General features: G+C 50.6%; 1 protein-coding gene and 1 long non-coding RNA gene across 2 annotated transcripts; one reads left to right on the forward strand and one right to left on the reverse strand.

Annotated features, from left to right (window-relative positions):
• Window positions 1-2506: 2506 nt before the first annotated feature.
• Window positions 2507-15138, forward strand: Cela1 (chymotrypsin like elastase 1). Its single transcript, XM_052161363.1, has 8 exons — window positions 2507-2614; window positions 3238-3320; window positions 5270-5370; window positions 5786-5911; window positions 7393-7529; window positions 9076-9221; window positions 13879-14028; window positions 14806-15138. The coding sequence occupies exons 1-8, from the start codon at window positions 2575-2577 to the stop codon at window positions 14821-14823; spliced, it is 801 nt and encodes a 266-aa protein (XP_052017323.1). The 5' UTR covers window positions 2507-2574; the 3' UTR covers window positions 14824-15138.
• Window positions 13970-14812, reverse strand: LOC127667951 (uncharacterized). The gene is made up of 2 exons (XR_007973962.1): window positions 14512-14812; window positions 13970-14405 (listed from the first exon to the last, which is right to left on the reverse strand). It is a non-coding gene; the product is annotated as an uncharacterized LOC127667951 (long non-coding RNA).
• Window positions 15139-15850: the final 712 nt, after the last annotated feature.

A 15850-nucleotide genomic window follows, 5' to 3' on the forward strand; every position in this document is an offset into this window, starting at 1 on the left:
GCAAGGTTTTAACAAAGCCTCCCTGGCAGCCAACAGGTTGTTAGAGCAAAGACCCCATTCCATTCCATGTAGCAAGTGAGGCCCTGCTTGGCAAATAGACAATATAAGCAGTGTTTTAAATAAACCACTAAATAAAGCAACAAATCAATATCTAATAATTGTTCTTTTACTACCTTAATCTACTTCACCATTTGATCTAATGTATTCAAACTTCCTCTGTATCAGCTTCGGTTTTTCCAAACTTTGTGGGAAATTTTATGAGCAGAAATGAAGTTTTGTGGTAAATTGTACCAAAGCCTTGTGCCTTCCTTTGTGTGTTTGTTCAATTAAAAACGGTGTGTTCTAGGATTGGAATGGCTTACTTGAAGAAAAACCCCCAAAGCAATGTCTTGGCATTGAAGCCAACCAAGGCTTCAGTAGTCTATACCTAAACCTACAAATGATGAGAGAGAGTCTAAAGCAGCCGTGGTACAGTGGTGGGCACCTCCAGTCTCAGCAACTGGAGGCTGAGGCAGAAGAACCTGAGTTCAAGACCAGACCCTACATCAAGGAAAAGAGAAAGGTTGACCAAGGGGTTGAATGGACTCCTTGAGCTTGTTCCGTGGACGCCTCACTCCACCTTCTAAGCAGCGGAACTGCAGCTATGTACCGCCACCCCTGCCAGGAGTCTGGTTTTCTAGTGCATACAGACTGGGTTTCCCTGCACTAGAGCAGAGACAGCTATGAAGTTGGTCCTGTCCTTAAAGGAGTCTGTGATATCTAGTATACATGTCAAGAGGCTCTCAAGAGGCTCCTTTTTTAAAAATAAAGATGTATTTATTTTATGTATATGAGTACACTGTAGCTGTACTGATGGTTGTGGGATGTCATGTGGTTGCTGGAACTTTGAATTCAGGACCTCTGCTTGCTCCGGTCGGCCCCACTCGCTCTGGCCCTGCTTACTCCAACCCAAAGATTTATTTTTTTATTATATGTAAGTTCACTGTAGCTGTCTACAGTGGTAGACACACCAGAAGAGGGCGCCATATCTCCTTACGGATGATTGTGAGCTACTGTGTGGTTGCTGAGATTTGAACTCAGGACCTTCGGAAGAGCAGCCATTGCTCTTAACCACCGAGCCATCTCTCCAGCCCCTCAAGCTGCTCCTTGAACACTATATCCCGGACCAGCAACTGCCTGCCAGTCTCCAGAGAGGCAAGGAGGTGGGAGGAGGGGGACACTTGGTTTCCCCAGCCAGTTCATCCCTCTCCCTGAGATCACTTCTGTTTCTGGTTGGATGCTTGGAGGTGAGCTACAGAAGGAGCCCTTCCAGTTACCCGAGCATCAACTATCCTGAAGGCTTGGGACAGATTCCTCCTGCAAGCCCTTTGTCCAGCCTCTCCCAGCCCTGCAGCCCCAAAGCCTGGACTCAGGTTCGAAGGTAGTTAGGGCCCCGGGGAAGCCTGGCAGCTTCCGAGCTACTGCTCCCACAAGCCTCTGCTCTGAGGCCAGCGGTGACTGACGATCCTGTGCCCAGCTCATGGTCCTCTTTCCTCCCGGGGCACACCACCCCCTGACCTCCTTCCTCTATTGGTCCCTCCTGCTGTGCTCTCTGCCCGCCTGCCCACATGCTCTTGCCCTGGGAGCTCTGTAGCTTCCCTCTGGAGCCTTTCCAGACCCGTTTCCTCTCCATAGCATCACCCTCGCTCTGTTCCTGGGCTCCAGCCTACATCTATGTGCTGTGGACAAGCTCCATCTCCCCCTTTGAACATAGAGAAGGTGCTGTGCCTCACCTGCTCCCCAAACCCCAATCCCTACGTGCACAGGACAGGTCCCTGCACCTATAGTGCCACCATGGACAGTGGGACAGATGGGAGAGATTCAGACAACAAGGGGCACATAGTAAAAAAGTAATGCCCATTCTTCACTTTGAATTTTTTAAAAAAAAATATTTATTTTATGTATATGAGTACATTGTAGCTATCTTCAGACACACCAGAAGAGGGCATCCGATCCCATTACACATGGTTGTGAGCCACCATGTGGTTGCTGGGAATTTGAACTCAGGACCTCTAGAAGAGCAGTCAGTGCTCTTGACCTCTGAGCCATCTCTCCAGCCCCATCTTGAATTTTTTATTATTATGTTTACCTACCTATGCGTTCATGGTGTGTGTGTGTGTATGTGTGTGCGTGCGTGAGCACATGCGTGTGGCGATCAGGGGACAACTCACAGGACTCCATCTACTCTTTCTACCCTGTCAGCTCTAGGGATCGAATGAGGGTGGTCAGCTTTGCGGCAAACGGCTTCACCCCCCGCCATCACAAAGCGTTTGCTGGATGCATCTCAACTGAGGTCGACTCAATTGACTCGGGTTGACTGAGCGCCGACCTTGTTCTGTCTTTGAATAGCAGATAAATGAGTTGACTTGAAACTTTTTCATCTGTACTCTCATGTCGCCTCACCTGCGCTTTCCCCTGCCTTCTACCCACGGCCCTGCCCAGCTGGCAGGAGGAAGGTCGGCAGAGCTGCTGATAAGAGGCGTATAAAGAGGGTTCGGTTCCTGCAAGGGGGCAGTGGTCTGCTCTCTCCACAACATGCTGCGCTTCCTGGTGTTTGCTTCGCTGGTCCTGTATGGTAAGTGGATCACTTGGCCCACGTTCTGAGGGAGGGGGACTTGAGCAGGGGGGCTCAGAAAGTCTCTAACCCCGGGATAGCTCTCTATCTCAGAGGAAGGCAGAAAGCTGGGCCCGTCAGTCTAGCAAAAACCTTACTCTCCTCGAAGAAAAGGCAGGCATGAGGGGCACTGTCTGGGCATGCAGGCTCCGGCCAGGAGGGTGAGTCAAGAGGCAGAAAAGAAGACCCTTGGGGCTCCCCAGCGGCCCTCCTGGCTGCAAGATGCCCAGAAGCTGCTTGATTGGCTGTGCACTGCGAGCGTGGAGAATCCTACTGAAACCCCAGAGTTTCCTCAAGCTGAGCGGTGACCTTGAGCAGGGACAAATGCGACCCTAGCCTAGTGGTTGGGACTTTCACGGCAAGGCAGAGTGCTCAGACACCCCAGAGGAGAAGAAAGCGCTCTGAGGCGCTGTTTTCAAAAGAAGCAAAGGGAGCGGGTGCAGACAACTCAGAGCTGGGCCGCTCAGCGCGTTCTGGAGAGCGGTAAATCTGCAGACAAAGCTAACAGTCTTCCAGCCTAGCTGCCGCGCCCCACCCCGCCCTGCAGACCCAGGCTTAGTCATCGCTTTCTCTGCCCCACAAAGGACACAGCACCGAGGACTTTCCGGAAACTAATGCCCGCGTGGTCGGAGGGGCTGAAGCCCAGAGGAACTCTTGGCCGTCTCAGGTGGGTGTCGCTCCAGCCCAGGCTTTTACCCAAACAAGAGATGCTGTGCATCACCCCTGCCCTCAAAAATGTATTTTACATGTATATATGTTTTTACCAGCAGGCAGCTCACTTGCTGTCTAATTCTGGATTTTAACCATGTGTGGAAAATGACTGAGGTGGGACGGGGAAATGAATTTATACACCCATCTTCTGGTCATCTACTCAAATGTGTGTGTGTGAGTGAGAGAGAGAGAGACATGACAGAGAGAGACAGAGACAGAAAGAGACAGAGATAGAGACAGAGACAGTGAGACAGAGGCACAGAGACAGAAATAGAAAGAGACAGAAAGAGACTGAGATAGAGAGACAGAGAGACACAGACAGACAGACAAAGTGCCAGCCTGCCACAGCACAGAAGGCTGCTAACCTTCCACCATGTTTGTGGCGTGGCCTGCCATGTTTCTTCCACTGGGCAGCGTGCTGTATACTCTTAAGTTGGTGCCCAGCCCACACCCCCTCACTGAGCTCCCCAAGCTTCTGGGTCACCCTTCTGTCTGCACCTCCCACCTCACCAGAGAGTGCTGGGAACCGCAGATGCTCATCACCACATCCATGCTTTTGTTTGTTGTTTGCAACAGGGTCTCACTGCGCAGCCTTGGCTGGCCTGGAACTGGCTGTGTAGAGCAGGCTGCTGCTGCTGGACACACAGGCTCTGCTGCCCCTGCCTCCCAGGGGCTGAGAAGAGCACACCAGTTTTGTTTTGTTTTGTTTTGTTTTGTTTTGTTTTTACATGGGTCTTGAGAATTCAAACCCAGGAAGTCGGGTTTGCATAGCGAACGATTTCACCTGTGACTCAAACTTTGTCCTGTAGTCCAAGGACTTAAGCCCAGGATCCTGGTCCTGCCTGTAAAGTGCTTTTTCTCTGCGTGACATCCTCACCCCACAAACTGCTTTTGTTGTTTCTGTGATGGCTCCGTGCCAGGTGGATCCAAGAGGCCCACATACCCTAAAACATGCCTGTACCCGCTTGTCCATAGTGTGTGTCCCAGATGGCACAGACACACGTGGGCACCACATTTCCTTGGCATATGTTAGCACATCCTTATCGCGGCAGTTGGGCCCGGCTCTGCGCAGATATGTATGCATAAAGCAGGTACGCCAGCTGCTCAACAGCCACACTTCCAGAGGAATCTGTGCAATTACAGTTAAATTCAACTTACACCAGTTTGAGCCTCAATTTTCAGTAGTTCTATTGTATATAATATGAGAAAACACAAACTGATAAAAAATGAATTTTTCACAGTCATTTCCAAGTACTCCCTGAGGTATTTCTTGTGTGTTTTAAAGACAGGGTTTTTCTGTGTAGCCGTGGCTATTCTGGAACTCACTCTGTAGACCAGTCTGGCCTCGAATTTAGGGAGATCGCTCTGCCTCTGCCTCTGCCTCTTTGCCTCCGCCTCTCTGCCTCTCTGCCTCTCTGCCTCTGCCTCCTGAGTGCTGGGATTAAAGGTGTGTGCAGCCACTACCCAGCAAGGGTATTTCTTAAAGACTCTGAGGGGAGGACCCTGGAGCCCTAAGTTTGTAGGGCTTCAGTGATGGCGCAATGCCTTGGTTACCTTTGGAGGGGCGCTAATAAAAGATCATAAGTGAGTTCTACACGCAGGGCAACAACCCATTAGAAAGACGCCTAAGGTGCTGTGTGCGTCCTCACTTTCCCACAAGTGCAGCAAATATCCTCTAGCAGTGGAGACTCTTTCTAGCTGATCCCAGAAGCAGCTAGAAGCCTCCTCAGGGCAAACTGTGGACAGGGGGGCGGAGCAATCGGCAGAGGGGCGGAGCAATCGGCAAATGGGGGCCATTGATCCCTGGCGCAGAAAGTTAGAGAATGTTTTGAGTAGTGTCGGGAGGTTTAGACGGTGACGCCAACCCCTCCACCCCCCGCCCCCGTTTTCTTCCTTCTCGACTAGATTTCCCTCCAGTACCAGTCCGGAGGATTATGGTACCACACCTGTGGAGGGACTCTCATCCGACGCAACTGGGTGATGACCGCTGCTCACTGTGTGGACAGGTGAGGAAAACAGAGCCGGGTTCCTGAGCCCATGGGAGGAAGCGACTGAGTCTTCTGGAAGAATAAGTAGCTTGAGTTTCTCAGAGCAGTGGGTCACTGCTGAGCCTGTTTGTGTCTGGGTGACATTGACAGTATTAAAAAAGTACAAGTTGTGTGTATGCACGCGTGTGTAACCTTTAAGTTATCTCTGGTTAGCTTATTAATCTGAAAATGGACAACCGACTGTATATTTCCTGCTGCCTCAACTGGTAACTTCAGGGAATGAGGGCACCTGTCCTGCCCCCCCTTCAAACCCGTTTTGGTCTCTGTCTAAGCCCGGGAATCTCAGTGCCCACCGAAGGTTAAGCGGCTAGTCCATTCGTCCACTTTCCGCCAAGTGGGAAAGGCGGTTCCTCAGGCTTCCCTCTCTCTCCAGCCCGATGACTTTCCGAGTGGTCGTCGGAGATCACAACCTGAGCCAGAATGACGGCACCGAGCAGTATGTGAGTGTGCAGAAGATCGTGGTGCACCCCTACTGGAACTCGAACAACGTGGCTGCCGGGTAAGCTGGAGGCTAGGCTGGCTGAGGGCTGGGGCGGGGCTGCCTGGCCGCGGGGTCTCTGTCTCCTTCACTTGCTCTCCAGGGGATAGCGGGATTGCCTGAAACCTCATGTATAGCTTTTGTACCCTGGATTGTTGAGCCTGCAGAAGGATGTGTGCTGGATTCTCACCCAGGACCAGGAGCACACGACTGGGGAGGGCTTGAGAGCACTGGGAGAGCTCCGGGTTTGACTCACGTGGGTGTGTCTGCTCAACTGGATCCCATGAGGACTTTTCTCTGTTTTGATATCTCTTTTTCTGGGGATGGGAATTTTGGTTTAGTTTTGATTTTTTTGAGACAGGCTCTTGTGTAACTCAAGGTGGCCAAAAACTCACGGTATAGCGAAGGCCGCCAGCCAGCCTCCCAAGTTTTGGGATTCTAGGAATACACCATCACCTGACATCACTCAGAACATTCTGGAGCTTTCTGGGCTAGTGATAGCAAACAGTCATTAATCACTTTATGGAGTATACTTCATCTGGACAAAGGCATTTTGTTTGGCTTTGATTGTTGGAGAAGGAACCCTTGAACATACCAGGCAAGGGGTCTCCCTTGAGCCACACTCAACCCCCTGAGGAAATTCCTTAAAGTAGGTTGTAAAGTTTTAGAAAATCAATCATTAAAAGGTAATTATGGGGCTGTCCTTAATGTCTTGCAGGCCCAGCGCTTGAGAGGCTAAGGCAGGAAGATCAGGAGTTCAAAGTCATTATCAACTACATAGCTGGAATAAAAGATAGCCTGGGCTCAAAGAGACCCCATTTCAGAAATCCCTAACCCCCTGTCTGCCAAAAATGAATAAATAAGTAAGATAAAATAATAAGGCAAAAGCTAGGGACATAATTCAGTGGCAAAGTCCCCTGTGACAAGCTTACGGCTCTAGATCCCAAGCACTAGAAAAATGGCAGCCGGCGGAAGAGCTGGTGGCACAAGTTTGTAATCCCAATCCAACACTTGGCCAACATGTGTGAGACCCTAAGTTTGATGCTCCCACCACAAAAGAATAAAAAGGCAAAGGTGTCCTATTCTGTAGAGTGTGTATGGATGGATTCAATTAATTAGTATAATTCTGACAGATGTTTCAGAATCTTACCTGTTTGAGAACTCTAGCAGAGAGACCACCTGGTTTTTTATGGTTTTATGGTTCATCAAAAGCAGAGCCAGCCTGCAATTCCAGCATTCTACCAGAAGATGCTGCTGTTGCACATCTAATGTCCTGCAGCTCAACTGCTTCCAAGTTTGCCCCCTGTGTGTGTGTGTGTGTGTGTGTGTGTGTGTGTGTGTGCGCGTGTCTGTACATGTGTGTGTGTACACGTACACGCACAGGGCCAGAATAAATCATCATATTGCCTAGAGCTGGAGTCACGGGCACCTGATAGGGGCGCCTGGAACTGAAGTTGGGTCCAACTTTATCAGGTGAGTCAGCGCCATCTTTCCTCCTACAGCTATGACATTGCCCTGCTGCGACTGTCCCAGAGTGTGATACTCAATAACTACATCCAGCTGGCTGTTCTGCCCCAGGAGGGAACCATCCTGGCTAACAACTCTCCCTGCTACATCACAGGCTGGGGGAGAACCAGAAGTAAGTCATTCACGCTCCCACCACCCACCACAGAAGTTTGGTAAAACGGCTAGGTGTCTAGGGCATCTTTTTCTGTGGTTGTAGGCAGTATAGCCCGAGACCTACGACCTAGGGAACCACAGATCAAATCTCCGCTGCACTAAAGGAAGAAGACATGAGGCAGTTGAGTCAGAGGTCCCCGCCCTTGCTTTAGTGGTTGCTGCCCCTCCGCAGGCTGAATCAGAGTAAACACATCAGACAGTTGTAAATGCAGTTTCGGGCACAGGAGAGGTCTCTGTGGTCTTCACATGACCATGGGGTGGTTTCAGGCGGTGACATGCGAGGGTTGGGAACAGAGCAGGTCAGGAAGGTGGGAATGTAAGAATGACCGAGAAGTCCCAAGGCAGGGTTAGGGTTTCTAGAGCACAGTGTACGGCGAGAGCAGGCTCAGACAGACTTCCAATCCAGCTCTCGGCGCATGCAATGTCACTGTGGCTCTAGCAGGAACTGACTGTAACTAGATTCAGAAATGGCACCAGACACTGCTTTGGGGACTCCAAAAAGCCAGATAAAGTTTCCTTTATCCTGCACAAGCTCTTCATAAAAAATCGTTCATTTTTATCATTTTTAACTATGTGTACATGTGTTTGTCTTTGTGTGTGTGTGAAGTGCAAGGTCTGTGGGGTTTAGAAGGCAGTGTTTCCCCAGATGGGTGCTAGGAACCGAGTTCAGGTCCTCTCCAGGAGCAGTAAGCGCTCTTCATTGCTGAGCCCCTGAACTAAACTCTTGTGAAGCAGAATAAGCAGAATAAGATCACAGACCTCTGACCCCAGCACTCAGGGGATCAAAGCAGGCGGATCCCCGTGAGCTTAAGGCCAGTCTGTCCTATGTACTGAGTTCCAGGATAGCTACGGCTACATAGTGAGACCGTGTCTCAAGAAGAATAGGAGGAGAAGAGGGGAGGGGAGGAAGGGGAGGGGAGGGGAGGAAGGGGAGGGGAGGGGAGGGGAGGGGAGGGGAGGGGAGAGGAGAGGAGAGGAGAGGAGAGGAGAGGAGAGGAGAGGAGAGGAGAGGAGAGGAGAGGAGGAAGGAGAAGAGGGGAGGAAGAGGAAGAGAGGGAAATAAGATACTGCTGCTTGCGATGCTGGAATAGGGAGACTGGGAGTTTGAGGCCAGCCTGGGTATTATAATGAGGCCCCCCATCCAAAAAAAAAAAAAAAAAAAAAGGAAAGGAAGAGAGGGAGGAGGAAGGAGGGAGGAGGGAGGAGGGAGGGGGGAGAGAGGACTAGATGGCTGCAATGCCTCCTCAGCTCTGCAGTTTTGTGGGGCTTCTACTGTAAGCAGCACAGTAGGCAGAATTATTGTGGAGACAATGCTATGGGTGAAAACAAGCAAGACTGGAGGTTCCTGGAGTGCCTGGGAACCGGGAAGCTCTGGCTACCGCCTGCAGAGGAGAGAGGGGCACCCCGACCTGCAACAAGCTGAGAGAGCTGGTCCCATGCTTCGATCAGGAGATCTGGGGAAAGATTTTTCCCTGCACTGACTTCCGGTGTGATATCCGATTCAGCCAACGGACAGCTGTCCCAGACCCTGCAGCAGGCATACCTGCCCAGCGTGGACTATAGCATCTGCTCCAGCTCCTCCTACTGGGGCTCCACAGTGAAGACGACCATGGTGTGTGCTGGCGGAGATGGAGTCCGCTCCGGATGCCAGGTAGCTACACGCAGGGATGAGCCCCTCTGGCCTCCTCTGCACACCCCGCCTATTTTTTCTTAAAGATTTATTTATTTATTATATGTAAGTACACGGTAGCTGTCTTCAAACAAACACACCCGAAGAGGGCGTCATATCTCATTATGTATGGTCGTGAGCCACCGTGTGGTTGCTGGGATTTGAACTCAGGACCTTCGGAAGAGCAGTCAGTGCTCCTAACCGCTGCTGAGCCCCCACACCCTGCTTTTTTACACTCTCTCTGTTTCTCACCTGCTCTCGCACCGGTGGACAGACTCAGCTTCTTGCCCTATCACAGAACCTCAAAATGGGAGGGGATATGAGAATTCCTCGCTCAATATCGGTACTTCAAACACTGCTGTGTGGCCTAACAAGCCAGTGTTTACCTACGTGTGTATTCTTTAGAAGTTGCTTTTGTCTTAAATTCTTTTAATGGTAGCGTGGGGCTGGGCCTGTGGGGACGGTGGTAGTTAACTGTATGGCAGGTTGTCTTGGTCCCATCAGTCCCCTTTCTTACACTTTCCCTCCCGCTGTTGATCTTTACCCTGGTGTGCCCTGGCAGGAGTAGGTGCAGGTGGGAACTGCAAAGGAACCGCACTGAGCGATCTTACAATCTTTCTTACACAATGCACAGGCTTCTCTGTTTAGACAAGATCAAGCCAGCTAAACACTTTACAGGTTGCTCAGAGCAGTTTGGCCTATGCCCAGGGTGAGTCTCCCATGCCGGGAACTGTGGAGGGAGGGGTGCTGGGCTACAGAGCGAGCTTCGTTGTAACATTGTGGCTAAATGTTTTGATAAAGGCCGACTGGCATGGAGGCCCCACACCTCCCTCTGTGGGCAGCCAGGAAAGTTTACCTTCCCTGAGACAGGGGAACCTGCAGGGAGACCCAAAGTTTACAGAGAAATAAACCAGTGGAAAGGAGGGAAAGTCATTCAAAAGAAGGGAACAGGAGCGATGAAGGCACCAGCTGAGAACGCCGGCCCAGGGGCTGGTCTTTTGCTTCAGCTAGGACAGAGCTGAGATCAGAGGCTCACAAGCCATATCCAGCCTGCTGCCTGGTTCTGTATGGACTGTGAGCTACTGGCTAAGGTTATAACCTTCGGAAATGTTTTGTTTTTGTTTTCTTTTTTGGTTTTTTTGAGACAGGGTTTCTCTGTGTAGCCCTGATTGTTCTGGAACTTACCCTGTAGACCAGGCTGGCCTCAAAATCAGAAACCCACCTGCCTCTGCCCTCCAAGTGCTGGGATTAAAGGCCTGTGCTACCACTGCCCCCGAAAATGTTTTTTCTAAAAACTGAATCACAAGGAGTATTTTAGCCAGGAGGCGCTGTGGCATAGGCATAAAGCCCTGGGTTCTATCCATCGGTGTTCCACGGAATGGCGTTTCCCTGCGGGATGGAAGTGCATGCCTATAACTCCTGGGGAGACAGAGGATGGAGGGAGGCTCAGAACATCAAGGTTATCTTGGGCTACAAAGCCATTTCCAAGGCTAGCCTGGGATGCACAAGGTGCTATCTTGAAAACAGAAAAGGAAATAAAATCAAACAGAGTTTGGGAGAGAAAGCCAGGTGAGGTACCCTTGAGAACTAATATGATCCCTCACCAAGGAAAAGTTGCAGAATAATGAGAGAGGAGTGGGTTGTTGGGGAAGGCCCACAAGAACATAAATGCTTGGATTCTGCAGGGGTGGGGGGAAGATAGAAAACACACCCAGACCCAAGAAAGGGCGGTAACAGACAGTAAGGATCTGCAAAACCTGGGGATTCCACAGCCGGGTGTTTAAGTGGCTAATCTGGCAACGGTTTGTCATGGCGAGAATGTCTGTGGGGACAGACACACAACAGGTAGGTAAGGGTAAAAAGGCATTGGTCAGGGACCCTTGGATGGGGGAGAGGACAGGTACAATCTGGTGACATTAGAGACAGAAGTCACAGAAAGGTGGGTCTCTAATGGGGGAGAAAACAGAGTAATGATGGACAGAGAAGATTTCCTGGAGAGCAGAGTGAGGAGGGCAGACAATGGATGGACCATGATCCCAGTAAGGAAAGGACAGCTGGAAGCCAGAAGCCGGTAGACATGGCTTTAACTGGGGGTGTGTGGGGGGTGTTCCCCGATGGAGAACCGGTTGTGAGCTGGGGCAGCCGCAGGTTGGCCGGGTGTTCTATTTTATTGCTTCTGGTTACTCATGAACTAGGAAATCAACTTGACTGCAAAAAGTGAAAGTGCAAAGGTCGTGCAAGCCTAGGATAGCTGTGGTGAATGGGAAGGGGTCACCCTCTGAGAGGGCGAGCGCGGCATGCGCTTTGCTCCCATTTCCTAGGATAACCAGCGTGAACCGGATAGGGTTATCTTCTGAGACCTCGAGTTTGGCATACGCTTCACTCACTCACTCTTCCTAGGATAACTAACGAAACGTGAAGGGAAAGGGTTAAGTTATCCTTTCGAGACAGAGAACTTGGCATACACTTCTGCTCACTCTTCCTCCGCAGACCTGGTTAAAGGGGGTGGGTCAGTTCCAGGCTGGGTTTCTACTTCATTGGCCACAGCACAGGAATTCAGCTTAATTGCAAGGTCCCAGCTTTGTGGAAGAGGAAGAGAAGTTAACCGGAGGCTGGCACAGTGGTCACAGAAGAACAGGAGCAAAGGGGTTTTGTGAAACCAAAAAACTACAGGAAGTAAAGTAGCCACTGCTTTTGCAATTTTCCTTGTTAAAACTTAAGACTCTGTGATGCTGGGCGTGGTCATGCACGCCTTTAATCCCAGCACTTTGGAGGCAGAGGGAGGTGGACCTTAGGGTTCAAGGCCTGCCTGGTCTACTTAGTGAATTTCAGGCCAGCCAAGGGGCACAAGGCAAGACCCTGTCTCTAAATAACAATAATTAATAATAGTAATAATAATACCTTAAGAGAGAGACAGGCAGGCTAAGGCATAGTACAACCTTCTCTGGATGGTCAGCAGACAGCTACCCCCGTCACCCCTCAAGCCCAGCCTTCCTGACCATATTCACACATCTCTGCTTTAGAAAGGCCTTCTATTCTGATGAGAGACAGACAGACAGACAGAGATAGAGAGACAGAGAGAGATTTTATTTCTCCAAACTGATAAGTATTTGAAACAAATGTGTCTCCGAATCCTTTCATACCTTTATACTGGGATCCCCCCCCCCCCAAATAGTGGGCCTGAGGTCTTCAGAGTCCTAAGTGAGCCAGTTCTCCTCAGGCAGGATTCCACGGGTCTCAGTCTATACATCCACACTGGGGTCCAAGCGTCCCCTTCCGTCCTGACTCTTCGGCCACACCCTTCATCTCTCCCAGCTTCCCTCTCATGTCAGTTAGCGTAATGTGACCGTATCGTAGACGTAGACTCAGTTCTCTTCACTCCATTGGCTCTGAAATACTCTGAAAACCTTGGTGGTGGTGGAGGTGTGGGGGTGTGGGGATGTGGGGGTGTGGGGATGTGGGGGTGGGGGTGGGCTGTGGGGGTGTGGGGCTGTAGGGGTGTGGGGCTGTAGGGGTGTGGGGCTGTGGGGCTGTGGGGCTGTGGGGGTGCCGGGAGATGGCTTGTGTGGCAGCTCAACCTTCCCTAACTTTACTTCCAAAGGATCTGACACCCTCTTCTGACCTCTGTGGACACCAGCCACTCACAGAGTGCACAGATATACAAATAGGCAAAACATTCACGCACATAAAATAAATCTTAGTTTCCCCTCCCCCTTAGTTTGCTAGGATACGGGTAGGAGTGATTTAGGTTTCTGTGCTTGAAGACAATCATCTGAAGATGTTACCCTTTCCTAAGTAGTTGCGGTTATGATGAGCTCTTTAAATAATTAAGAATTCTCTGCAGTTGACCTTTTTGGTCACTTTCACTGGCTCTTGTTTTGTGTGTGTTTATAAGTGTCTGCAAGTGTGTGCGTCAGGTCTTACCATGTGGCCCTGGCTATCCTGGAACTCACTCTGTATAGCAGGCTAGCTTCCAACTCATAGATATCCGCATGCCTCTGCCTCCAGAGTTCTGGAACTAAGCATGTACGCCACCACGGACCAACTTCTAATGTCATTCTTCAGGTGTTGTCCACCTTTATTTTTGAGCCACGGTCTCTTACCATCCTGTAAGTCACAGACTAAGCTGGGTTCCAGGACCTGTCTGTCTCTGCCTCCCAGCACTGAGATTACAAGTGAACAATACTGTCCAGGGACTTTTACTTTAAAATCGGGATTCTGAGGGTCAATTCCAGGCTGCTGTGCTTGTTTTAACCTCACAAACTGTGCTGTCTCCCCAAACTCCTCTTCTTTTTAATTTTATTTAAGATTTATTTTATTTATACAAGACACACAGAAGAGGGCATCAGATCCCGTTACAGATGGTTGTGAGCCACCGTGTGGTCCCTGGGAATTGAACTCAGGACCTCTGGAAGAGCAGTCAGTGCTCCTAACCACTGAGCCATCTCTCTAGCTTCCCCCATCTCTCTCTCTCTCTCTCTCTCTCTCTCTCTCTCTCTCTCTCCTTCCTTCCTTCCTTCCTTCCTTCCTTCCTTCCTTCCTTCCTTCCTTCCTTCCTTTCTAGCGTGTCTGTGCCCAGGCGCACAAATGGGAAGGCAGTGAGCTTCATTTTTTGAATTCTGCTGTTCTTCCCCGGCAGGGAGATTCTGGGGGACCCCTCCACTGCTTGGTGAACGGCCAGTATTCCGTCCACGGAGTGACCAGCTTCGTGTCCAGTCTGGGCTGTAATGTCTCCCGGAAGCCCACAGTCTTCACCCGCGTCTCTGCTTATATTTCCTGGATGAATAACGTGAGTCCTTAAAAATGCTGGGCTGCCACTCTGGGAGGCAGAGGCAGGCAGATTTCTGAGTTGGAGGCCAGCCTGGTCTATAGAGTGAGCTCCAGGACAGCCAGGGCTACACAGAGAAACCCTGTCTCGGAAAAACAAAAAAACAAAATCAAAAAAAAAAAAAATGCTGGGCTGAAAGTCTCTGACTATCTAGGCACTGGTTGGGTTAAGCAGGAAGGTCCAGGCTGAGCATTCTTCCTGACTCCATTCTTCTCCTCCAGAGAGGCTCCTCTCTTACAGTACAGCCAGGCGGAAGTCCTGTCACAAGCGCCAAGCTCACACCTCACCGTGCAGCTTAGAGTTTACTCTGTCCAGAGCCGAGCACTCTCATTGCTCTCCTGAGACAAAACCAAGGCAGGCTTAGCTCCAGAAAGGCCTGCCCCATCGCCTGCCCACCTCTCCCTTAAGCTCTTGCCCATTTTTACTTGTGAAAAAATGTCTTACCGCCTTTTTTCCCCATGCGGCTGCCTGGCTGTTCTAGCAGTTGAGCCACAGGAGATGTCATAGCTGTCATAGCGCCTTCCAGCCAGCCATCAGACACATCCCGGGTGTCCTTGGTCCCTGAACCTTGGCTCACAGCTCTTCTAAGACCTGTCCTTGTTTGTCTTGGCGCACACCGAGGTGTCTTGTCGTATGAAACCTACTCTCTGCCACTGTCCCATAAACCCAGCGCGCTGCCACACCGAAGCAGAAGTCAGGGGACAAAGTTACTGACTTAACACACTGTCTTTTCTTCAGGTCATTGCCTCCAACTGAACGTTTCCTGAGTCCAGTGACCTCCCCGAGATGGTTTTTAGCTCTGCAATAAGACCTGAAGTAAGCGAGGAACTAGGGCTGGGGTTAGCGCTCAGAGGCAGAGCACTTGTGGAATTTGTGCAAAACCCTGGGCTCCATCCCTAATACCGCAACAGGGGTCGGGGAGTGCTGCTGGTGTCTGTCCAAGGCAGAGGGTTTCTCTAGCTTGAAGAAGCCCTGGGTTGGATCTCCAGTACCTGGGGCAAAGGTGGGAAAAACAATTCTGAGACTATTGACCCAGATACAGAAAGGCAAATAAAACTTAATGCGTTATTATACTGTGTGTTTGCATTTTATAATTAAGCCCCCTACAGGAAATACAGTTATGGAACTAAGAAGGGGTTCACCACATCCATGGTCTGGCTCTTCCTTTTTGCTCCGTATTTAGAACAAGGAGAACAAGTGCTACCTCCAAGATCCTGGATGACAGGATGCCCTAGAGATATCGGATTAGGTCAGACAAAGGCAGCAGCAACAATATAGGAAGGCCAGGGAGGAGAAAAGATACTAAGTAAAGAGAGGAAATGGTTGAGAGGAAGAAGGAGACCAGAAAGGAAGAGGCCACCGTTTGGGGCTAGAGTTAAGCATGAATCAGCATTTTATGGCTGGGACTGAAATAGGCAGCCGGATCCGGCTCAGTAAACCAAAAGTGACTGGGAAGCAGATAAGGCTGCTGTGCCCTGGCCAGGGCTCCCAGTGTCAAGAATGGCCCCTGAGAAACAAACGGGAACCGAAAGGAGAAGTTCTGGTGGATGAGAAGCAGCTTTTCCCAGCAATCACCAAAGGCCAGACTTGAGGGACTGGAGTAATAGACAACACAGGCTGGGTGATGTGGGGGGTGGAGGCTGGGAGGGGAGTGGCTGGAGGTGGCACGGGGGTGGGGGGGGTGGGGGGATGGCTGAGACAGATCCTTCTGCCAGCAGAGGGGAGATACACCATGTGTGGGCATGGTGTCTCAAGACAACCCCGCTTAGGTGTCCTCATAATG

This window comes from Apodemus sylvaticus, chromosome 17 (genome assembly GCF_947179515.1).
Source record: "Apodemus sylvaticus chromosome 17, mApoSyl1.1, whole genome shotgun sequence".
Classification (NCBI taxonomy): domain Eukaryota; kingdom Metazoa; phylum Chordata; class Mammalia; order Rodentia; family Muridae; genus Apodemus; species Apodemus sylvaticus.

What these genes read in the sequence shown, in the direction of transcription:
- Cela1 (XM_052161363.1), top strand. Translation starts at nt 2,575, where the DNA reads ATGCTGCGCTTCCTGGTGTTTGCTTCGCTGGTCCTGTATG. An exon ending in GCTGCTCACTGTGTGGACAG is followed by an intron (nt 5,371 to 5,785) that starts GTGAGGAAAACA and finishes CTCTCTCTCCAG; the next exon opens with CCCGATGACTTTCCGAGTGG. An exon ending in TCGAACAACGTGGCTGCCGG is followed by an intron (nt 5,912 to 7,392) that starts GTAAGCTGGAGG and finishes TTCCTCCTACAG; the next exon opens with CTATGACATTGCCCTGCTGC.